Source organism: Urocitellus parryii, chromosome 1 (assembly GCF_045843805.1).
Source record: "Urocitellus parryii isolate mUroPar1 chromosome 1, mUroPar1.hap1, whole genome shotgun sequence".
In the NCBI taxonomy this organism is placed as follows: domain Eukaryota; kingdom Metazoa; phylum Chordata; class Mammalia; order Rodentia; family Sciuridae; genus Urocitellus; species Urocitellus parryii.
Genome location: NC_135531.1, coordinates 94,295,079 through 94,319,932, shown reverse-complemented (window position 1 = coordinate 94,319,932; position 24,854 = coordinate 94,295,079). Strand labels below are relative to the sequence as shown.

Here is a 24,854-nt window from a genome sequence, read left to right as displayed (position 1 = left end):
TACACCCCAGGGTACCGGGAGAGGGATGTGTGCAGGGTTGGTGCTGTAGGCCTTGAGCCCAGGTGGGAATGAGGGGCTCCAGCTCATACTTACGGAGCCTGGAAAAGGAAGACCCTCCAGTCTGCTGTCTTCAGTTTGAGCACATTGGACTTCTTGCTGTAGTCAGAGGCCTTGGTGGCTAGCGCGTGATGCACACGAATGGCGTTCTTCAAGTCGCCCTCTGACAGAGCCTTGTCAGGCCGGTACTCATCCTGGCAGGATGGGTGGGGAATGTGCTGTCATGGCCAGGCTCTGGCTCAAGGCTGCAAGTGTTCCATTCTCACCTCCCTCCATCTTGATCTCCTTCTCTGTCCCTCTATCTCCTTAACCCCCAAGAAGCCCCAATTTGTCCCAGAGGCATGACACTGGGTAGCTACTGAGCTACTGGGCATTTCAAACACCCCTTCCCCAAATCTCCAACATCCTGAGTAAACTCAAGCCCTTTTGGGGGGAAGGACCTGACACCTCCCTAAGCCCCAGGTCCTGTCCAGGAGCCCCTGGCCACCACAAGGCAGGGGCTAGATGGGACTGAGCTGGCCCTTCCTGGGTAAGGACTCTAAAGCAGACTCTCACCTTCTGCAGGTACAGGATGGTCCCTTTGAGCACCGCATAGAATTTCTTCCAGCCACGCCTCCCACGGGGTGCTGGGGAGGGAAGCACAGGTAGTGTGTTCACAATCACCCACTCTAACATGTCCTACCTGACTCCTCCTGCGCATCTAACTGAATGTGCATCCCCAAAGAAGTAGCCACAACCTGATGGGACCCCCTTCTGCCAGTATCCCTCCCCATGCCCCTTCATCCAGCCTGACACCCACTCCTCTTGCCATCCATGTCAGCATGAGTCTTCCGGGTCAGCACACCATGCTTGTAGGTGGTGGCGCTGAGAGCCTGTGGGATATCCAGGAAGGGGTTGCCACCATCCAGGATCCGGGTCACCTTCTTTGTTCCTGTCCCAAACTTGTCATCCACCAGCTCAGACAGGGATTTCCTCAGCTCATCTTCATCACTAGGAAGGTACCAGGCTGAGCATCACCTCCATGGAAGCCTCTGCCCCACATTGCCATGGCCTCTCCCATCAACCACCCACTCTAAGAGCCAAGGAAGCCAGAGGGAAAGGGCAGCCGCCAGAGATAAAGATGGGGAGGGTCCAGATCCCAGATCCAGATCTATGACCTCGCTCTTCAGTTCTGACTGCTGACCTTTTATCTTTGATTTGGGCCTCTAAACTAATCCTCTATCCTGATGACAAAGTTAGAGACGTTATTGTCTTCGGGTCTCCTTTCCAGTCTTCCTTCTCCTGCCTCCAACCCTGAGAGCCTAACCTGGGAGCACTCACCCAGAGGCAGACTGAAGCTGCTGTACCAACCATGTAGCACACAGGCAAAGAGCAGGCCTCAGGAGAGGCCCCTAAAGTTCAGGCCACCATGAGAGCCCTGATGGAGGAGTGCAAGCTATTCCCAATGGGGTTGGGATCTCTGAGCCTGGGACCTCCATACAGACCCAAAGGCACAGGCTTCTCTGGGGAGAACAGCAGTATGGGCTCCCCCCAAAGCCATTCATAGCAAGGTTGTCACCCCTCTTTCCAGATGTCTGGGCACCTCCAGGTCTCACAAGGGAAGAAGACAGGGGGCAATTACCCCTCCCCACTGCTAAGAGCAGTTACCCCCTGAACGTGGTAATATTCTTGGAGTGCTAAGGGGTCTGTGCTTCCTACCTGCCTATTTCCCAAAGGGGAAAGAGCTGTCATTGTTGGAAATTTGGAAATATCCTCAGTAGAGAAAAGTAGTTGCAGACATCATCGAACTAAGTTCATAGTTCAGTCTATTCCATAGCACTATAAACATCGCATACTCTAACTGAGACAGAAAATGAGCCCAAAAGGAAACTCAACAATGGATGTTGGCCAGTTGGACAGGGGCTGTCAGGGCCCTTGGTTGGGAGAAATCAGCACCATGGAGAGTGGCCAGTGTGCCCAACTGCACTCCTAGCCACTCCCTGTCCCAGTGAAGCCATCTTCCCATACTTGTGCCTGTGGGCACTACTCACATGGCCCATTCCAGCTTTTCATTCTTGATGGAGTTGTAAAGTGTCTGGGATGGGGGGAGAGAGAGAGGGAAGTTCAGAAGAAGAGCCAAAGAAATTCCCATCTACCTCCAACAATGAGGGTCCAGCGAGGGAACACCTTTTCAGTTAATGGGGCAAAGTGAGTGTTTGATTCAAACTTGTTTGTTGGGTGGATAAATGAGAGCATGGGTAAATGTACGGATGGGTGATATTTAGTTATGTGGTCATTTACTGTTGTATCCCCAGGAGACTGTAAGCTTCGTAGGTCAGGAGCTGTCTCTCTTGTTCACCTCTGAATATGTTCTCAACAAGATGATGGTTGATGGGAGAATAAATGAGTACATGAACGAATGGAGGAATGGAGAGACATGAGTTGGGTGGACAAGTGAGTGGTTAGTATATGGGTGAGTGTTTGGGGATGTGTGTGTAGGTGATGCATGAATGGGTGGGTATATGAGTAGTTGAGTAACTGAGTGGTTGTATAGACGGGAGAGATGCATGGGAAAATGAATGGGTGAATGGAGAAGTAGGTACAGGTATGGATGAGTGGATGGGGAGAAGTGGATAGGTAGAATGCAGTTTGATTTCACAGATACGTTTTATAAGGGCTTCATGATGATGAAGATTATTGTGTTAAGAAGAGAGATGAAGATGATGTTCTCTTTTTTAGTTTAATTTTTAACTAACACATAATAATTGTACATATTTACCATCAGACTCATAATTCAACTACCTTCCTGGTACCACCAGACATAAAAATTCTCTATCTAAAAATGATCTCATGGGCTGGAGTTGTGGCTCAGTGGTAGAGCACTTGCCTAGCATGTTTAATTCTCAGCACCATATAAAAATAAATAAAATAAAGGTATTGTGTCCATCTACAAATAAAAAAAGTGTTTAAAGAAATGAACTCATTATCTATCCCCCCTCCCCCCCCCAAAAAAAACTGTTTTTCTTTCTTCAAGGTAGAAAACTGACCAAGCTAGAAAAGCCAGAGCTCCGCCCTGGGATTCTAGGGTTCAATCTCAAAAGAAAACTGATTCCCTTAACTTCCGTGATGTTGGAAGAATGAGTGGGCTGTTCTCTGGGGGTGATACGAAGATAATGGAGGTGGTGGTAGTAAAGGAAGTGGTGATGGGTGGCAGCTGTGACCATTAATGGTAGTGATGATTTTACTGTGGCAGCAATAATGATAGTTGAAGCAAAACAACACACCTCACAAAGTCAACCCTTCTGCCTAACTCAGGGAATATGGAACAGCCACCTGTTGAGCCAGATGTTCTCTAACTCTGTCCCAAAGTCATGGTGTCCCTGACTCTAGTATTAAGGTCCTGGAATGTCAGGATTTAGTTGAACAGAGACTAGTCTCCACCCTCCCAGGGCATAGCTAGGGACACGGGAAGCCCCATCAGGTAATACCTTCAGCAGGTCTTTGGCAAAATCTTGGCCGTCATTCAGCTGGTCCAAGTTGGCAATGAATTGCTGGCAGGACATCTTCTTGCCAATGTTCTGTAATGGAGAAACAGTTCTTTCTGAGGGTAAGGAAGGAAAATGGTGTGGTCCCCACACCCTACCCTGCCCCACCAGAAGAGATGAGGCAGCATCAAAGGCAGTCATGAAAATAATACTGCCTGGATTTTCCTTTGTCTCCAAGAGTTTACGAAACTCTTTCACATTCAAGATTCTATTTGATCCTCAAGCATGATGAAAGGTCGGGGTTCTTTTCAAACCCAGATGAAGGAGTCGGGTTTGGATGAAATATTATAATAGTTGGCATTTGTCAGGTGCCTGTTATGTTCCAGGTACTATACTTTACATGCATTATTTTATTTTCTTCTCACCACATGGCAAGGAAACTGAGGTGCAGGAAAGTGAAGTGACATGCCCATGATCACACAGCGAGGAAGTGGAAGGGCCAAGTGTGTCTGACATCAAAGCCCGTGCTCTCACCCGCTCCTCCATGGTTAACTCTCCCAAGGTCACTCAGCACCAGGACTTGAACCCAGGCCTCTTGGCTCCTGAGCAGAAGCTCTGTGTATTCCGCCACAACCGCCTCACCCTCTCACCTGCACAGAGGGGCAGCAAGACCTCCAAAAGGTAGGTGAAGTAAGGGAGAATTTGGTTTTATGAGAGTCAAAAATCAATTTCCACCAATACACATGGGTGCCCCATGCTAAGTTTGGCTGATACAAAGAGAACCTGTGCAGATGGTTTCACTCCTGGAGATACAAATAGAGAGCTGGGAATGACTGTATCCATGAGGTTTGCCTCTTCTTTAACCACTGAGGGACTGGAACCCTCCAAACCCAACACCTGATGTTCACACTGTCAGACTCTCCTTGGTGTGGCCACATTTGAAGAAGCACTGGACGCATGCTTCTTTGTGAGGGTCTGTGGACTTGGGTTTGCTCTAAAACAGTATCTCATCAGTTTTACCTATAGAACCCTGGTATCCCATGAGATTGAAATAGCTGTTCTCTCAGAAAAGGAGTGCATTATTAAATAAGTTTATTTATGTGTTTCAGAGTCTTTAATGCTTATGTGTGTTGAAATTCTCCCAAGAGGGGATTCCACATACACTTTCCCAAACTGATTGACCGTGGCAACATTTTAGCAAGTAGAATCTATTAACATAATAGGGAACATTTACACACCACAGAAATAATTAGGAAAACAGTGCTGTAAGATTTAATAAGCTGACAAGCAAGTACTTTCCACATCTTTTCAAAGGAGTCAAAGAGAAGACCCAGTGTGCCTTGATATATGTTTGTTTCATATGTTTCTACATATATTTTACACGTACATATCTGTGTGTCCATACACAAGCATATAGCCACGTACACATTCGTCTGTAGTAGAAGAACACAAGAGCCACATCGATAGTACTTGCGTCTGAATTCCACACACTATGAACGTTCTTTAACCATTAGTCAGGAGTGCAAAAATGAAAAGAACTAGGCAAGATTTCTAGTCAAAAAACACAGACTATCTTGTTCCAGAGGAATCTTCCTAATAGAAACAATTGTGGTCAAAAATATTAATAAAACATCTGTGTGCGGGCACTGGAGAAACATAAAAGCCATGAGGACTTCAAGGCTGAAGAACCTTCCAAGAAGGGAGTATGGAGAGGAGAGACCAAGGAGGAGCAGCTTTCCTCCCTCAAGCACAGGCAACCCCGAGGCCGAGTGACACAGTGGTTTTATGGGACTGGAGAACAAAATCCGGGACTCAGAGCTGCCAAGGACAAGAGGCCCTGGGAAACTCCCCAGTCATACTTTAACAAAAAAATAGAAATGAAGAAAGGAAATACTGAAGGGAATTCTTGCATCAGAAGGAGGATCATCCCAGATGGAAGCAGAGAGAAGCAGAAAGGGATGAAGAAGAGCGGAAAGAGTGGGCAGCTGACTATTAATGGTGTAGAACAACGATACAGCTTTCTGGGGAATAAAATATAAGGAGATATAATAATTAAAAGCACGATAATAGCAATTTATAAATTTTGAGAGGGCTCAGTGGTAGAGCACTTGTCTTAAATATGTGAGGCCCTGGGTTCCATCTCCAGGGCCACAAAGAAAAAAGGGTTGAAAGAAAAATCAATAGAATTAATGATATCACATTGAACAAGAAGTGGTAAAGGTACTTTGACAAGTCAGAGCTATATATCACAAACTACAAAAAGAATTTTGAGAGCTGGGGATGTGGCTCAAGTGGTAACGTGCTTGCCTGGCATGTGTGGGGCGCTGGGTTCAATCCTCAGTACCACATAAAAATAAAGATGTTGTGTCCACCAAAAAACTGAAAAATAAATATTAAAAAAAAATTCTCTCTCTCTCTCTCTCTTCTCTATCTCTATCTCTCTCTTTCTTTAAAAAAAAAAAGAATTCTAAAAGAATGCACAACTACCAAACTAAAAGGGGGGGGAATGGAATTAGAAAAAAAATACTTAAATAGTCCAAAAGTAGGTAAGCAAGGAGAGGAAAAAAAAACACAGAACTGATGAGTTGAACAGAAAACAATAGTAACGTGGTATATTTAAACTCAAATATGTCATAATTCATTAAATGGTCAAGTTAAAAGATAATTATCAGACTTGCTCTTTTAAAAAGTCTATGATACAAGAGATGTACCTTAACCATAAAGGTACAGACATCACAGGAACAAAAAGATAGAAAAGGATATAACCCTGCAACTAACACAAGAGCAGCAATATGGCTACACTAACATCTTCAAAATAGGGGCTGGGATTGTGGCTCAGTAGTAGGATGCTCACCTAGAACGCATGAGGCACTGGGTTCGATCCTCAGCACCACATTAAAAATAAAATAAAGATATTGTGTCCACCTAAAACTAAGAAATAAATATTTTTTAAAAATCTTCAAAATAGGTTTGAAGTCAGGAAGTATTACTAGAAGTAAAGAGTGACATTTTCACAATGAAAAAAAGGTCAATCCACCAGAAAACATAATCATCTTAAACTGGTATATACCTAATTGCAGAGCTTCAAAATATAGGGCCTCCCAGGCTGCCCTTGGACTTTGACCTCCTTCCACAGACTCTGTCTCCCAGCAGAAATACGTCACAGCCCATCTGATGACAAGCCCCAGCCCAAGCCCCAGCCCAAGCCCTCTCAGGCCAGGATGGCCAGTTCACTACGTTCACTTCCTTTCCCAGAGCGGAAGCTGGATAGGGCTGGGGAGCCATCAAAGCCATCATCCAAGTACTGAAATTTGGTCATACTTTAACCCCACAGAAGCCAGACCTTTCCCCACAGGTCTGGCATGACCTCCCTGAGCAGCAGGGTTAGAACAAGCCTATCCTATCTTTAAATCTCACCCCAGAAGCAGGATGAGGCAGGCCAAGCTGAAAGAAGGCAGATGTCACCTCCCTGAAGGGGGAAGGAAGGAACTGAGCAAAGGCCTCTGGGCAGACTTGCAAGTTCTCACTAACCCTTAATTATACTGGCTCTTCCCTGGTGTGAAGTTCTGTCACCACCTGAGTTGCAAACACCCCAACTGCTGATCTTCAGGAAAGCAGCCAAATCCCTGGACTATCCCTGGAGTTCACCAACATCCTGCTCCAACCCACATCACCATCAACTCCACTCTTCAAGAAACCAGAGGTCTGGGGGAAACCAAGCTGCTCCTGAAAAACAACTCACCTTGGCTTCAGCTGGGACTCTCCTGGAGTGGCTCTCCACCCAGGTCCCCTTTCTCTGCCTCCTCCTTGATGGTTCTCCCCCTTGACCCTGCCATTCAGCCCATTAACCAGTGCTGGAGGATGGACATCCAAAATGCCCCCTGAACTTCTCTCTTCATCTCCATCTCCAGCTCAACCAAGGCTGCCATCTTCTCTAGCTTGGAGGTTGAAAATCACCATTCTCTGACATCCTCACTTTCCAGCTTATCCCAGGATCAACCACCTCCAACACCCCATTTCACTCCTGAAAGTGTACACTCCTGACCCATCTGCTCTCCTTCCAGATCACTCTTCTCTGGAAGGCTCATTCCAGCAATGTTTTGACACTCTGCTGAGATCCAAACATCCCCACTTTCTTTTTATCCCATTTAGATTCTAGGCCCGACTCTTCCACCAACACTTCTAGCTCTGTTGCCCCTTTCTGCTTCTGTCCTATTTGCCTAGGAAAAAAAAAAAAAAAAAACAGCCCTGATAAAATCCAACTAGTTTCCTACACTGTGGATCTAAGCCCAGTAGAACGGATAAGCTTGGAGAGGAGTACAGAGTCATGCTAACTAGTCCCATTTTATATCCACTACCCAATCCTATAGGCACCAACCCCTCACGACAACATACCACACTTTCCTAGAATATTTGATCTCCATTCTCCAATATTCTCCGATATGACCACACACATCTTTTTCCTTAAGCCTCAACACCCTCATAGCAGATATTATGGTTCTCTCTTCGACCTTGCTCCTCCACTGACACATTTTCTTTTCTCAGCTTCTGAGATGCCACACACTAACTGGTTTTCCTTGGACTTCTTCAGCTGCCTCACAGTCCTGTCTGGTCCTCTGCTTATATCTAAATCACATCAGGCCTCAGAACATGGCCATCAGCCTGCTTCTCTCCCCAGGGCACTGAGCCAGGCTTCTAGCTTTAAGTGACCACCACTCCCTTCATCTCTTTATCCCACTCAACTCTATTGGGCCCTGGATTCATTGATCTCACCACCCCTGTGGTGTCCCCATGTTGATGACCAACAGGCATCTCCAACACAGCATGTCAGAAATGGGACTGCAGCTGAGTGCAGTGGGGCACACCTGTAATTTCAGCAGCTCAGGAGGCTGAAGCAAGAAAATCTGGAGTTCAAAGCCAGCCTCAGCAACTTAGTGAGGCCCTAAGCAACTCAGTGAGACCCTGTCTCTAAATAAACTATTAAAAAGGGGCTGGGGATGTGGCTCAGTGGTTAAGCATCCCTGGGTTCAATCCTCAGTACCAAAAAATAAAATAAGGGATTTGAATTCCACTTCTCCCATCACCTCCACCACAAATACAGGAGACTCTAGAAATGGCACCACAAGTCAGCCAAAGCCATCCTTATTTCTCTTTCCCTGACCAACACCAAGAGCAAGTCCTGTCAGACTCACCCTCAAGAAGTTTCCTCTGTAGCCCCTTCTTTCCACATCTACTACCCTGTTCACCCAGGGCACCATTGTCCATCTCCCAACTGGACACAAACTAACAGTCACAGTTTTGTGGATCCTCAAAAAGTTAAACAAAATGACCACATCATAAAATCGAGCAAGTCCATTCCTAGGGGTAGGCCCAAAAGAACTGAAAGCAGTTGTTCAAACACAAACTTGCACACGAATGTTGGTAGCAGCTATTGACAATAGGCAAGAGGTGAAAAACATCCTTCCTGACCCCTTTGCCTGGACCACTTTGTGCCAAATCTTTCTGTATCTAGCTCCTTCTGGTCCTCCAGGTCTCAGGTCAAGCTTCCCTGGCCCTAGTCCACCCCCACCACACTAGTTTATTCCAGTCCCAGACCTACCACTACTTGCAATCATTTGTTCCCCTGGGCATTGCCCACATCTTCTAATTAGAAGGCAGGTGACCTGAGGGAGAGTTTCCTTCCTGCTTCTTCACAGAACACAGAAGGCACTCAGCAGCCAGGACTGCTATTGAGCCTCCAACCTCCAGTCCAGACGCCCCTCCTACAGGAAGCCTTCCTGAGCCCCTGCCCAGGCTATGCCCATCCAAAAAAAGTGCACCTACACGCTCTGGCAGCCCGTTCTGCCTTCTTCTCTGACCAGAACTCTTCCCGGAGGGCACCATCAGGGTCCACATTCCTGAGATTCCCCCATCCCATGAGGCACTCAGTTCCTATCTGATGAGCAGCAGAGGGAGAGGAGAGGCGAAGACTCACAGCCCCTGCAACCCTCAGGCCCTGGGCCAAGCACTCCACATGTGCTATCTCTGTTCCTCCTCAGTGGGAGACAGAGGCTAAGTGAAGTCAGTAGCTTGCTCCAGGCCACCCAGCTGTCACCTGGAGAGATACAGAGAAACTGACCTGGAACCTGGCTTCTAGTCATTGGGCAACACTGCCTCTAGAGAAATGTGTCTTCCCACAGCAAGGATGAGGATTCTAGCCCACCCACTTCTGATCTGTCACGCCTACTTTCTCCTCAACGGAGGGTTAATGGGGGGCCCACTACACTCCAGGTGTGCTCTACCCCGCGGCTCACTGAGCTGCTGCCCTCATGAGCAGCTCAGCCATGGGGAGGGGCATCCAAGGCTGGGCCCAGGGTATGCCCTCAGGCAGGCCAAGAGTGGAGACAGGAATGGAGCAGGGTGTTCACTACTACTTTTAGAGTAACTAGCAATACCCACTCTCCACCAACAGGGGGCAGTCTCAGGAACAGTGCTGGTTCCTGGGCATCACCCTGGTGACCATCACATAGAATACATTCATCTTCTCTCTTGTTCCACACTCAGGCCAAGGCCCAGGCTAACTTCCCCCAAGTTGTCACACATTAGCTCTTCCCGATGAGGGCACCCCAAGGCCCTCACCCTCCCTAAGCCAGTGCCCCAGCAGGGCACAGCCCAGATTGCTTCTCCCTTCCCCATGCTCAATTGCCATCAGGCTGCAGCCTGCACAGTGTGGCCCTCCAAGGGTCTGTAGGTCACCATCATTTAAGTTTTAATATTAATAATGAATACTATCATCCTGACACTTGGTGTTGTGTCTAATTCTCTTCTCAGGACTTCCCAAGATACTGTGACCCACACCACCAGATGCAGAACCTGAGATTCTGACAGGTCTGGTGACTTGCCCAGGGTCAAACAGCTGCCACATTGAAGCAAGCGTAGGAGTTGAAGATGGGCCTGTCCCAGCTTTCTTCCACCCCATATTGCCTGAACTTCCCTAGTTAACTCTAGAACCAGACATGCTGGCCTGTTGTCCCTGAGTCACTAAAATATCCCCCAACCCAACAGGGTGCTCTGACCACCCCGGGTCAGCAATGACAGAGAAGGGATCAGATGGGACCAGATTGATGTGATGGGGACACAGAAGGGTGGCATGGTGATGGGGGTCTAGGCACACAGGGCATGCACGCCACTAGCTACACTTACCACCTGAGGAAGGGCAGGAGAGCCCAAAGAGGGTCCCCGCAGCAGACCAAGGAAAGAAGAAGGAATTAGTGAGCCAGGAGAAACACTGAGGCCACCTGAGGCTGGGCCTGACCCAGCCTCACAGCCCGGCACCCCACACCTGTCACTTCACTCATTGGCCTGGTGGAGTGAAGGAGGGAACAAGAATGCCTCTTGAGAGTAACCTACCATTGATGACGAGGGCTTCCCGGGCATGGCATTTCAGTGAGGTGGCATTGGCCTTGCTGACGAGGGTGGGGGGGAATACACTGCTTTTAGCAGCAAGTGGCATGGGCCCAGCTAGGGGCACACATCTTACCTGGCATACCCTCAACTCCCGTATGACTCAACTGTTCTCACCATCCTGTTTAGGGGCCAGGACCCAGGAAAAAACTAGGGCAGAGACAAATCTAGAAGCCTAGTTGCCAAACTCCCAGGACTTGCTAAAAGAAACACAGTCACTGAGAAAGAAGTCTCAGGGAGGGAACTCGGTGAAGGGTCAGGCTCTGATGACTCAGAGTCAGTCAGCGCAAGGACGTCCCCCAACTCACGTGTCCGTGCAGGTCCGTGTTGAGCAGCATCAGAGCACAGGTGAGCGTGTGGATCCCATCTAAATCACAGACAGTGGCATTCTCAGTGTGACGATCCGGGTCATTCCCACCCCAGCTTCCCACCTGTCTCCTGATAGCGCCCTCCTGGAGGCCTTGGAGACAGGAAGAGGCCAATCGCCTGCCCAAGACACTCAGGGCCAGGGGCTGTGTGATGCTGCCTGACCACCACATTGCAGTGTCAGAGTCACTTGCCTGCCTCCTGTCAGGACCCTCACCTCCCTCAGAGGAAACCTGACTGCCCTGGTTCTGCTCCAGCCCAGACACCTGCCTGCTATCTCCAAATTCACCTTGAACCTCAGACCCAGCAATGGCTCTGGGTCCTGGGCCATGTACCTGACTTGACCTGTGTCTCTTCCAATAAGAGACCTTGTTCCTCAGTTTAGGACTCAGGTCTATCCAAAGGACAAGTCCTGCGCCTAAGATGGTCCCCATGCAGAACTTCACGTACCAGGACCCCCACCACACCAAGAATCACCATTGTGACAGAGTCCGGAAGCATGAAGACCCGAAGGACTAACCCTGTAGGATGGAGAGTTTTGAGGTGCTGGGAAAGACAATGGGCAAGATATCTGGAGCTCTCTTCCCAGCAGGCAGAGCCCACTCCATGTGCCATCAATTATCTATGCAACGTTAATTGAGCACCTTCTGTATTCCAGAGCAGACAGACCATCTGGGCCTGGCAGCAGGGGAGAGTGGCAGGAAATCTGGGAGGGAGAAGGCCAGGCCTGGCATGGGCAGGGTGGGTGGGTGGGGCAGAGGAGACACCTGCCATACCTTCCGAGGTACTGTCATCAGGGTTGCACTGGCAGTACCGGCGGGAGAAGTGTGTCAGGACCCGCTCACGCTCCTGTGTTTCCCCCATCAGTGGGAATGCCTTCAGGAAGGTTCTAGAAGATAATTCAAAGCTGCTGAGGGTCTCTCTGAACCCCCACCTCAGTCTGGGTACTCACCCTGGGTAAAAGCCCCAACATGACATACACACCTACAACTTGGGGCAGGTTGTGAAGAATAAATAGATGCATGCCTGAGACCCACTCCTCACTCCTCCTCCGTGGTGGGGCCCAGGCTATCCACACCTGCCATTCAGAATACTCTTCCTCAGTCATTCCTGCTCCTCTGTATGCCACTGGGCTGAGCCCCAGGCTCCCTCACCCCCTCACTCTTCCCCCATCCCAAGTCTAAGCTGCCACCAAATCCCAGGGATTTGTTCTTCACATTCAATCTCAATTCCTCCTCCTCCCCCTCATCACATGCCCAGGCCACCCACAACACCCTCCCTGTAGGACTCCTGCACCTCCCAGTCCCTGCAGACACTGATTCAACTAAACACAAGGCAGTCAAGACCTGCCGGACTTAAAACCTGCCACTGGCTCCCCAGAAACCTCAGGGTAACACCCAAGTCCCCCACACCAGGGTCTTGTGATTGCCCCAGCTCCCCTCCTGTCTCTCCAACCCATACCCACCTGCTGCCTCTCTAAATTGTCCCCATACCCTAGACAGGACAGGTATTTCCACTGCTGGATGCCTCTGATCAGACTGGGGTCCACCTGGAGCATCCTTCCCACCTTTGCTGAGAAGCTCTTAATCTCCCTCAAGTTCAATTCCAAGGTCACCCACCTCTTAGAGGCACCTTTTGGGAAGCTGATCCCAAAACCAGAGGAGCTGGGAGATGGGGCTAGGGTTTCTCATCCAGGGCCTGGGAACGCCAGTGCAGGCTAACCCAGTTTGGACCTCTGTCTGGGTTCACAAGATGGATTGCTCCTAATTTTGCTATGGTTCATTTGATTTCTAGCCCAAAGCACCTATAATACCCACTTGGCTATCTATATTCTTTATGCTGGGCCTGGCAGCAGGAGAAAGTGGCAGGTAAATCTGGGTGGGAGAAGGCCAGGCCTGGCATGGGCAGGGTGGGTGGCTATACCCTTACGCTGCCTCCAGAGGTCCCCTGAGATCTGAGCCACACCTTGACCATCCAAGGTTTTCCAAGGCATCCCAAACTGAGGACCACTCTTGAAATTTAACCCCAGGCCATCAACTGCCATGCAATCTACTCTCCTATCCTATATCCATCTCCTCTTCTCCCTGTCCCTCCTGCTCCCTGACCTCTGCCCTGATTTGTTCCTCTCCCTCTTCTTCTCATACTCCATTAGGATTTTCTAAATTCCAGTCCCCTTCCCAGCTTGAACCTGTGCTACCTAAGAGGCATGCATACCATCTATTTCCCAGACCACAGTCCCCGTTGAGGGCTCTTCACTAAACCCCAGCCCAACACCACACCACCAAATTCTCCAGCTATCCCTAGGCTCGGCCCCACCACTGCCCACCTCTCCCCATCTCAGGACCTGCAGCCCTCTACCCTGTCCTCTGAGCAGCCTTACACACTTTCCCCGCTAGCCTTAGGGCCTGCCCACAGGCCTTGTCCTCTTGTCCTCCACCTCACGCTGTTCAGAAGCCTGCACACGACTGGATCAAAGGCTGACAGCATCGCTTTACATTCAGCACCTTCAGGGCTCCCCAGTGCCTGTGCAGTAACGCCTCACTCTACCGGGCTGGCGTTGAGGCCCTCCAGTCCAGCTGCCGTGCCTCTGATCAGGAGCTGGTGCCACTGAACACTTTCCCTCCCATCCTCCTCACTGTGTGCAATCTTCAAGACTCAGCTCAGGATAGAGCAGCTGTTCACTGTTCTCAGTGGAAGCAGTGCGTTTTCTTCAGCTTCAGGAGGCTGCTGAGACCATCAAGACCACAAAGGCCAAGATCCCGAGAGAAGAGGACTTGGGGTATGTAGGTTGGCCAACTGCCGCTGCTCTTCCCTAGGGGCACTGCTGACTAAGGGCACAGACAAGGGGCAAGACACTGGGTGGCTTCATGGGACTGGAGAGAGAAACCTGGAGACTTGGGGGACTATAAACATTATAGCAAGACATTTGCCAAATTTTGAAGATTTGAAAGTAGGAGGCTAAAAAGCTCAACAGATAGTCTCTAAGTGGCGGGCGGGGGGGGTGCTTTTGTTTCTATGTTTTTGCTTTTGGCAATCTTGCTGCACTGAGACAAAATGAGGAAACCCCAAAGTTTCCTCCCGGGATTTTCACCCCGTGATCTATGCAGACCCTGAGCCATACCAGGCTTTGGCACTGCCTCTCCTCAGTCCAGCTCTGGCTAGAATAGAACCACATCACCATGCTTCCCTCCTCTAACTCCCTAGCAAAGGACTTGATGAACCCTCTTTGGAATAATACAGATTAATCTTGAGCCATCATAGTTCTATTCAAAATATGCAGAATCTAATTTTTTAAATTACTAAGCATGCAAATAGATAGGATAGATGATAGAAAAGAGAAACAGACAATAGAAACAGGGACAAGTGATTCAAATGATGCAGATATTAGAGACAATAGACAGGAACTTTATTCTAGCATGCTCAAGATCAAAGGGAAAAATGAAAAAAAAAATGAATGAAAAGATGGGAAATTTGGGGCTGGGGATGTGGCTCAAGCGGTAGCGCGCTCGCCTGGCATGCGTGCGGCCCGGGTTCGATCCTCAGCACCACATACCAACAAAGATGTTGTGTCTGCCGAGAACTAAAAAATAAATATTAAAAATTCTCTCTCTCTCTCTCTCACTCTCTCTCTCCTCTCTCACTCTCTCTTAAAAAAAAAAAAAAAGATGGGAAATTCACCAGAGAATAAGAATTTCTTTTTAAAAGTTTCAATAAGATGGAAAATTCTAGAACTGAAAAATATGATAACAAACTAAAAACTCAACAAATAGGTTTGATGGCATATTGAATACAGGGAAAGGATAAGTGAACTGGAAGAAATACCCCAACCAAAACAGAGAAAAAAGAATAGAAGTTACATTTTGTAAAAATATAAGACAGGGCTGGGGACATAGCTCAGTTGGTAGAGTGCTTCCCTCACATACAAGACCCGGGATCAATCCTCAGCACCACAAAAAAAAAAAAAAAAATTATAAGAGACACATGGACACAGTAAAAAGGCCTAGTTAAGACCATCCACTCTTAGCTCAGAGACTGCTCTCCATCCCTCCTAAGGCCTGGTCTGCATCCCCCAGCTGGTCCCTACCAGAGCTTGCTGACCCTGGGCTATATCCACCCATCCCACCCCTCCTGTTCCCTGGGCCTGCACCTGGCCCTCCTGGGGCCTACTCCCTGGGTTCAAACACCAGTAAGAGCTGAGATCAAATCCCCCTTTCATCATCTTCTCCTCAAAGATGGTGGGGAGATCACGCCCACCTTGCAAAGCTGCTAAGGACCAAGTGCGGCACGTGGCAGGCAGGAAGTTCTCACAGAGGCAACCCTCTGCCTCCCTCTCCTAGAGTCACGATATTAGAGACAATAGACGGGAACTTCCCACCTCTGTATCCTCAGCCCAACCTGAGGTGCTGCTCTGCTGCTGCCCTTGCAGCCTCACTAGAGGGTTCGAGAGACTTGTACAAGGTGGCACAGCAGTTTCTGATACAGCTGGGATGAGAATCCAGATGTACTGCCCATACCACCTGTGAACACTGTCCCATCCCAGCCCCACTGACCTGAGTGCTCGGTCCAAAGTGAGGCCTGAGAAGTCGAAGAAACTGAGGTACTCCCCAGCCACCAGCCTGCTGAACTCGTTGCTGCAGGGAAAGTATGAGAAGTCAATTAGAAGTAGGGTCCATCCCAAGGATGACAGAACTACAGGGGGACTTGGCTTCAGAGTACTCTGACCCACCCTCCCACATCTCCCTACCCCTAGGCTGCCTCCCCAAGTGGCCAGTCAGGCTTGTTGTTCAACCTTGGGCTGGGAGATCAGGAGGGCTCCCTGGAGGAGGTGATGTCTCAGCCAACACTGAAAAATGCTACCTGGTGCAAGGAGTGGGGGATGGGATGATGCCAAGTGTTCCCAATGGAGTAAACTGCAAAACACGTCCAAGATGCTATGACAGGGATGTATGGCCAGAGCCTGGAGAGCAGGAACGGGGGAGGTAAGAGATGAGACAGGGAAGAGGGCTGCAGCTCAGGGGAAAGGATGTGATTCTGGGGGTCTGAAGCAGGGCAGTCAGATTCGTATTTTGGAACACTACCTGCTGGGTAGAGGCCCCTGGTCTTGGACAACTTTCTAGTTGTCCAAGAAAGAGATGGGAGAGACGGGGAGAAGACTGAGGAGGCAGAGGCTGAGTGTGTGTGGTGCACACCTGTAATCCCAGCAGTTCAGGAGGCTGAGGCAGGAGGATCACAAGTTCAAAGCCAGCCCTAATCAACTCAAGACCCTGCCTCTAAATAAAATATTTAAAAGGGCTGGGGATGTGGCTTGGTGATAAAGTGCCCCTGGGTTCAATCCCTGGTACAAAAAAAAAAAATTATGGAGGCAGAATCCACCAAAAAGGGAGCTAGAATGGGGGTGTGGCATGACTAAAACAGTGAAGATGTCAGAGCTCAGGACAGGGACAGCGCTGAATGGATCCCTGGGAGAGTCACCACTCCATGGTAGTTAATAATGATTTGCAGTGGGAGCTGAGCCCACAGGAGAAGAAGGTGCAGAGTCAGGGCAGCCAGCCCAAGGCAGAGCTCTGATGAAAGCTAAAGGAACAAAGAGAGAAGCAGTGAAGGAGACGGAGGAACACAGGCAGAGAAGAGGGAAGTATTGTTCAGGAGGCCACTGAAGAACGTGTCCCAAGACTAGAATGAGGGAACTCTTGCCACCTGATTCTAATCAAGCCTCAAGCTCTCCCTCCTGTTAACAGGACCCACAGGAAACAGAGGAACCTGTGAAATAACACCATGAGGATACCACGTCCAAAAGGTGGAAATTTTTCCAGAACCACTGGCTCACTTTCTTCTACAAATATATAGCACATGGAAAAGGAAGGAGAAGCCGGGCTCAGTAGTGCACACTTGCAATCCTAGCGGCTAGTGAGACTGAGGCAGGAGGATCTTGAGTTCAAAGCCAGCCTCAGCAATTTAGTGAGGCCTAGAGCAACTCAGTGAGACCCCGTCTCTAAATAAAAGCAAAATAGGGCTGGGGATGGGGCTCAGTGGTCGAGTGCCCCAGAGTTCAAACCCGAGTACCATTAAAAAAAAAGAAGAAGAAAAAGGAAGAGACTCTTGACCACTGTAGATTAAACAACATTTAGAAATCACAGGGCTAGATGCAATGTGGCAGACCTCCTTTGGGTCCTAATTTGGACAAACCAACATTTTTAAGACACTCAGACAAAATTAAACACAAACTGAATTTAGAGATAATAAGAAATTTTTGCTATTTTTTTTGTAATTATAATGGAATTATAATTACATAGAAAGACTCTGATCAGTTAGAGATATACATTAAAGTGCTTAAGGTTCAAATAATGGAGTGTCTGAAATATATTTTAAAATATTCCAGCAAATGGAGGGAAGAAGCTGCAGGGTAGTAGATGAAATGAGAATTTTAAAATATTGATAACTTTGAAGCTGAGTAAAATGAGTGTGTGAAGATTTAATATATTACTTTCTCTGCTTTTGTGTATGTTTGAAATTTCCACACTAAAAATGATACTTTAAAGAAATAAAAAGGAGGGCTGGGGCTGGGGCTCAGCGGTAGAGGGCTTGCCTAGCACATGTGAGGCACTGGGTTGGATCCTCATCACCGCATAAAAATAATAAAATAAAGGCATTGTGTCCATCTATAACTAATATATATAGAGAGAGAGAAGAAAGAAAGAAAGAAAAATGAGTGATCCATGATGTCGAAGCTGCTGAAGGTGAGTGGTCACCAGATTCAAAGACACAAGGTCACCAGTGACCTTGAAAAGAGAAGGTTCTGAAGGTGGGGGTGGTAAACCAATTTATAGGAGATGAGTGAGGAGGAGAAGAAGGGGAAGGTTAGATGCACCTAAGGGAGAAAACCTGGGAATGTGGGCTGTGAAGTTGGAGGAAGAGCTTTGCTTTTCTTTGGGAAGACAAATGCCCTTAAGTGTGGCTAAGCAGATGCCTAAAGAGGGAGTGGCAGAAGAGACAGGAGAGGGACTCATCACAGAAAGGCGACTGAAAGGCTGCCGTGCATTCAGGGGAGTGGGGCCTACAACCCAGAAGGGAAGAGGGGGCCATCTGAGTTGTGATTTCTAGGCTGGGGTGGTTGAGGGCCCAGTGGAGGCTGAGTGGAGGGTGGAGGAGCAAGAGGGAGGGGGAAGGACCTGGGGCCTAAGCCACCACAAGGGTGAGCTCTGACTGGTGGCCAAGGGTCTGACTGTCTTCCTTAGCCTTTCGAGCAGCAAGCAGAAGCCAGGTCTGTTCTGCCCACCTCAGAGCCTTCCAGTGGGCTGGGAGGCCCTCTGGACAGAAGGGTCAAAAGCTGGGCCAGTGCGGCAAGGTGGCGCACGTGGGTGATTCCAATGGCTCTGGAGGTGGAGGCAGGAGGATCGTGAGTTCAAAACCAGCCTCAGCAAAAAGTGGGACACTAAGCAACTCAGTGAGACCCTGTCTCTAAGTAAAAGACAAAATAGGGGATGTGGCTAGTGGTTGAGTGACCCTGGCTTTAATCTCTGATACCAAAAAAAATAAATTAAAAAGCCAGGACCACACTGGTGAGACATGCGTGGGGCTGTGCCAGCCGACTTCCTCAGTCACAGCCCTTACTTGCCCCAAGCTCTTCCCTTTGTACCCCAGGCTGAAGGCCAAGGCTTGAACTTGGGGGTTCCAGCCCCTTCAGCTGGTCCCAATAGACAGTAGGGCTTCACGAGGCCCGGGAACTCCCTCCTGAGCCCAGGTGTCGGGATGTGTCCCCTGCCATTCCTCTCCCAGGTTCTCCTCTCTCCCTGGCCCCATTAGGTTGGCCACTAGCTCCTGACCAGCTGCTCTGTCCTCACTACCATTCATGATGACCTCATAACCACATCCCATATACTGCACCCCAGCCCCAAGGGAGCTGAGAGCAACAGCCCTGGCCCAAGCAGCCCAGAAAGGAAACAGATTTAGGGCGCGGCCAGGAATGAGGACAGTGGCAGGAGGAGGTGTCCTTGGGGGTGTTGGAAGCTCCTTGATACCAGCTACTCCTGAAAACAGTCACTGGCTGGAGAAGGTGACAGGTTTACGTGGGGTAGGAGGGGTGGGAGGCCCACTCACTTCTTGCCCAGCTGCCGGGCCACATCACAGCGCTGGAAGCCCTCAAGGTGGTAGAGGCGGCGGGCCAGCCGGCGAGCAGCTTCGCTGACCCCCTGGCACCCGTTGGCCAGCGGGTCTGTGCTGCCAGGCTCCAGCCCCTCCGAGCTGCTCAGCTCTGAGTCCGAGTCTGACAGGCCATCTTTCAGGCTAGGATCACTGCAGATGGAGGAGGGAGATCAGAGGCCCAGGAACAGAGGTCTGATGCAAGGCTAGAAGGAATCCCAGGCCTCTAAAAACCCACGCAGGGGCCAGAGCAGAGGAAGAAGCTCCACTGCAGCAAGAAAGAATCAAGTTAGATTTTCAGAAGAACCAACCCCTCAAGAGAAATCATTAGCTATTGCACATGCCCATGACACAGCTCCCTGATCTCCTACAAGCTGAGAAAACCTGAAGGGCAGAATGGAAACTCAGGGTGAGAATTCTGGATGCAGAGGATGGACAAGCCAGCCTTGGAGAGGACTCATTGACTTTGGACACTGGTTCACCCGAATATGCTTTGTCCCCTCCAGGTTTCAGTATCTCCATCTGTTCAAAGATGGGGCCCCAGCCCCAGCCCCAGCCCCAGGCCTGCCTCACCTGGCTGAGTTCAGCAACTTGTCTGTGTCCTCCTCATCTTCCTCCTCATCCTCGCCTGGACCCTGGGGCCCGTCTTCATGGAATCCATTGGGCACCGTTGTGAGAGACAGGCGGCTCAGGACGTTCTCTGAGCGGCTGCTAGAGATGGAGCGCCGCAGGGGGCTGCCCAGCTCCCCCTCACCACCGGCTGCCCCCATGTCCCCCTCAGGCCCCATGTCCCCCACGCCCATCCCAGCCCCTGGCTCGGGGCTGTCACGGGCCCTCTGCTGGATGAGGGGGGTGAGGGGGGCCTCGAAGCTGACGCAGCTGTCACTCTCATCTGTGAGGCTCAGGACGTCCAGGGAGTCAAGGCTGCTGTACTGGGTGCCCCGCAGCAGCTCTGACTCCAGAATCTTCTCAAAGGTGGCACTGAAGCCATCTCGCACATCTGGCTCCCCGGTGCCATCCAGCCTGTGGGATGCAAGGACCCAGTCACCATCCTGCCCAGGGGTACGCCACACAGGGGTTGGTGGCTGGGAGCTCCCTGGGAGCAGGGCAGGCATGGGTTGTGTTCTGCTGATTTTTCTTTCAGCCAAAACTTACCGAGCACTAGGGGCTAGAGGCTGGGCCAGGGATTGGGAATACAGCAGTGTAAGGGACAGATGTGGTCCCTGACCCTCAGGGCCTGACCGGCAGCCTGGACCACAGTAGGCCTCTGATATTTCTCTAAATAAGTGACTATGAGGTCTCTTCCCCCAGCCTGGCCTGGGTGGCTGCTCCTCTGAGCTCCCTGAGCAATGTGGACAGCTCCCTGTCATAACTAGTGTCATACTGGGTCATCATTTTGCTGTTCTCACAGCCTAGGAGGTTCTTAGCTCAGCCAACCACTCTACTCTCAGGGCTTGCCTTTATGTCACTCCCTGGGTAATACTGAGGGGGTCAGGCCCACACCACACTGGCCCCTTCTCTCCATTCCCTATCCTCAGGGATCTCTGCTGTCACCCTAGCCGTTATCAGTATGTAGTATTGTGTTTGTTCTCCAGCTTACTGTATGTTCCCCCAGCTCCACACTCCCCAAACCAAAGCGTCCTAGACTTTGGTCTGCCTAGAAAGGACACCTCTGCCAGGAGTGTGCCGAGTACTAGTGACATCCAAATAAGACAGAGCCGTACTAGGAATGGTGGCCCACACCTATCATCCCAGCAGCTTGAGAGGCTGGGGCAGGAGGATCGAGTTCAAAGCCAGCCTCAGCAACTTAGCAAGGCTCTAAGCACCTCAGTGAGATCCTGTCTCTAAATAAAATACAAAAACAGGGCTGGGGATGTGGCTTAGTGGTAGAGCGCCCCTGAGTTCAATCCCCCATACAAAAAAAAAAAAAAAAAACAAAAGAGCCATTACCTTAAGAGACTCTCAGTCATTGTCAGAGCCACAAATGGTACCCCCATCTCCCACCTGCTCATGCAACAGAGCAGACCTGAGGAATAGCCCTGATAGAGGCTTGAAAACCATCAGCAAATTTCCAAACCTCCATCTGCATCCACCCTCAGTCATCCCAAATTAATAAGTCACCTGAATATGAACAGTGTGCTCCAAGAAGCCCCAGGCTCCTGCCAACCCCTGCTAGCTTCAGTGGCTGTCCTAGGCTCTCTGTGGATGAAACCTACAGCCATGTACACCTAGTTCACACGGGCTCGCACACCCACATACTGTACTCACATGCCAACCCAGACCTAAAGACACTTCTCTCCAGACACCCACTACAGGCCCAAACACACACCCACAAGTGCACACGCCAGACGCTGACACCCCCACTCACAACCACACAGCCCATGCATGACAACATGCTCACGCATGCCCATGCACACACCCCTGTGTAGGCCAGGCACACACATACTCCTGCAACTTGCCTGTTCTGGCCAGAGACTATAGCTGTGCTCACCAAGCCTTCTCTTCTATGCTCTCAGCCCTTTCTGGTGCCTTCTAGACTTTCCCATGCACATCCCTCCTCCCAATGGCATCCCAAGACTTCAAGTCTTGCCACCTCTTGTTGAGGATAATGGAAATGAGGCTACAACTCCAGGAAGCCGGGAATCCCAGTAGAACTTTCTGATGGCAACCTCAGGTGACGGTGGCTGAGAGGGGCTACCTCATAAAGCCTGCTTTCCTGGGGCCAGCTGCAGGACTGGTAGATTCTCATCTGCAGAAAGTCGAGGCATGGCCCACATGACCTTCACATCAAAGCTTGTTTTTTGATCTCAGGGGCACTCAACTGCTGAGCCACATCCCCAGCCCCATTTTGTATTTTATTTAGAAAGAGGGTCTCATTGAGTTGCTAAGCGCCTCGCCCTTGCTGAGGCTGGCTTTGAACTTATGATCCTCCTGTATCAACCTCCCGAGCCACTGGGATTACCACGCACCTGGCACATCAAAGCACTTTATTAAATTTATTTATATGGGGCTGGGGATGTGGCTCAAGCGGTAGCGTGCTCGCCTGGCATGCGTGCGGCCCGGGTTCGATCCTCAGCACTACAAACCAACAAAGATGTGTCCGCCGAGAACTAAAAAATAAATATTAAAAATTCTCTCTCTCTCTCTCTCTCTCTCTCTCTCTCCTCTCTCACTCTCTCTTTAAAAAAAAATTTATTTATATGTGGTGCTGAGAATTGAACCCAGTGCCTCACACATGGTAGGCAAGCGCTCTACCACTGAGCCACAACCCCAGCCCATCAAAGCATTTTGAAAGGATTTGGAACTCAAATGCCAGTCTAGGATGGAGGGAGTAAAATCCTTGCACCTGACAAAATCAGCTCGTGATGACTTGCGGGGCTGAGGGATGGGGATACAATAAACCTGCTAGCCTTTGAATTCCCACTCATGGCCCTATCCTCCCCAAACATCCAGAAGGTGGACAGAATAGGGATATGAGAGTCCCATCTTATGTATGATAAAAACAGGGACCAGAAAAATAAGGGGCTAGGCACAGGCCACATAGGACTGGAGCTGCCAAACATGGTAAGCCTCCAACCCAAGACACCCACTTACCCCAGCTGAGGGTCCTCAGTGTCTGCACAGAGGCTCCTGGGGATATCCTCCCCCTCCACCAGCTCACCAGCCCTCCAGGGCCTGGACTCTGTTGAATCTTCTAGAATGTTCGTATCTGGCCCCAGGATTAGGCCATTGGTGAGGGAGAGGCCCAGGCTGATGGCAGACAGAGCCTCATCTGGGTCCTCTGTGGGCTCCTCGGTATCCTCCAGGGTTCCCCTCTCCTCGTGCACTGGGCTGCTGAGGTGGCTGCTCAGTTCCTCACTGGCTGCCATTCCATTCTGGACCCCAGGTTCCTCCTCAGGTGCCAGGCTGGGGTCCCAGGTGGCACCGCCTTCCTCAGGCAGTGAGGATGGGAGCTTATCCTCCTCCATGGCAGCCACTGCTTCCATCCTGTCCCAGCTGCTCCTGGGACTCCAGTAGACCTGGCAGAAGACGGAGAGATGAGGTCAGAGTCCGTCAGACAGGCAGGATCAGGGGATCCAAAGCCCTGCAGAACCAGTACCTGTACAGCCTGCCTGGGGGCAGGAGGGTGGTCATGATGATCTCAGGACCCTTCCAGCTGAAGTCTGGGTTCAGGTCAGGGCCCCCTCACTGCCCTGCCTAGACCAGGCCCTCTCACTGTCCCCTGACCCCTGTGTCAATCCCTTGTGCCTCAGTTCCTGTCTTCCCTGTTACCTCCTGTGTCTGTGGTGCCCTCCAGAATTCACCAAAGTCCCCCAGTGAAGATCTAGGTAGGGAGGAGCTGGGCCACGGCAGCACCTCCTGCAGGCCCCTCCATTCCTGCTGGCTGACAGGTCCCCGGTGCTTGTTCCAGGGGCCAGAGATGAGGGAATCTTTAGAGTTAGTGGAGAGAACTGGGCTGGAGGATACCCTTATGGGGCATTAGGAGAGGAAGCAAGGAAGTCAACAGAAGTGCAGTTCGGTCAGCTCAGTCAGAGGTGAGTCCACCCCAGGGAAGCCAAAGCGGATCTTAGAGACATCAGCCCTAGGAGGCCCAGAGTGAGGCGCTGTCCAGGGTGCTGGGCGATTGCAGTGCCACCCGAGAGCCTCGGGGAGACCAGGCTGCCTCTGTAGTGCCCAGCACTCTGGCTGTGCCAAGAGGGAGGAGGAAAAGACTTGGGGTTCCCCTCCACATCCAGATCCCCACCACAGCTCGCCAGGCTTGAGGAGGGACTCAGAGGAAGCCCCTGGGGAGCACTGTGGGGAGAGCACGGCAAGGCGGGTCAGGCCCCGCTCTGCCCAACTTTCTGTGTGGCCTTGTGTCAGTCTAGGCCAGGCCTCCTGACTGCACTGGCCAGGCCAGCCCCACTCCTCGCTGCCTTGTATTGGGTCTGCTTCTCTTTCGTGAAGTGAGGAGACCCCTTTTGTGCTCCATCTCTATCCCCCCCCCCCATTTACAATGGCTAGGAGCCAACCCAGGCTTCCCACCCGCTTACCCAACCGCATCCTACTGGGAAGGGCAGAGGTTGTATGCAAAGAGCTGTGGTCCAGCTCACCCCCTTCCACTCTCTGCCCCTGGCCCCACCTAGTCTAGGCTAGCCACCCACAGTCACCTCTGCTTGGTGTGGGGAGGTGGGGAACCAGTGACTCCAAATGCCCTGAAAACTGCAAAAAGCAGGAATCCAGGGCATGGTTCCTGTTTCTGGCTGGGCCACCTTCTTCCTCCCCTCCATAGGCCTTGGTTACCCCAGCACCCCCACTCTCCTCTGAGAAGGGCTGCTGGGGTCCAGGAGAGGCTGAAGGAGGAGAGCAATGGGTCTTCTTTCTGGGCTGCAACAGAACAAGCTG

At 50.5% G+C, this 24,854-nt stretch overlaps 1 protein-coding gene across 2 annotated transcripts in view; it reads right to left on the bottom strand.

Moving 5' to 3' along the window:
* The window catches only part of Psd2 (pleckstrin and Sec7 domain containing 2), a 29,041-nt gene extending 5,604 nt beyond the window's left edge, over positions 1-23,437 (bottom strand). Inside the window, exons 1-11 of one of the 2 annotated variants that reach the window (XM_026401264.2) lie at positions 23,064-23,437; positions 20,043-20,492; positions 19,428-19,622; positions 15,881-15,961; positions 12,107-12,219; positions 11,273-11,331; positions 3,525-3,614; positions 2,088-2,131; positions 857-1,047; positions 613-683; positions 94-251 (exon numbers count right to left, since the gene is read on the bottom strand). In XM_026401264.2, the coding sequence (XP_026257049.1) occupies positions 94-251; positions 613-683; positions 857-1,047; positions 2,088-2,131; positions 3,525-3,614; positions 11,273-11,331; positions 12,107-12,219; positions 15,881-15,961; positions 19,428-19,622; positions 20,043-20,492; positions 23,064-23,437 (1,826 nt within the window). The remainder of the gene's footprint in view (positions 1-93; positions 252-612; positions 684-856; positions 1,048-2,087; positions 2,132-3,524; positions 3,615-11,272; positions 11,332-12,106; positions 12,220-15,880; positions 15,962-19,427; positions 19,623-20,042; positions 20,493-23,063) is intronic. The other variant, XM_026401265.2, reaches the window with a different exon arrangement.
* Between the last annotated feature and the right edge of the window lie 1,417 nt (positions 23,438-24,854).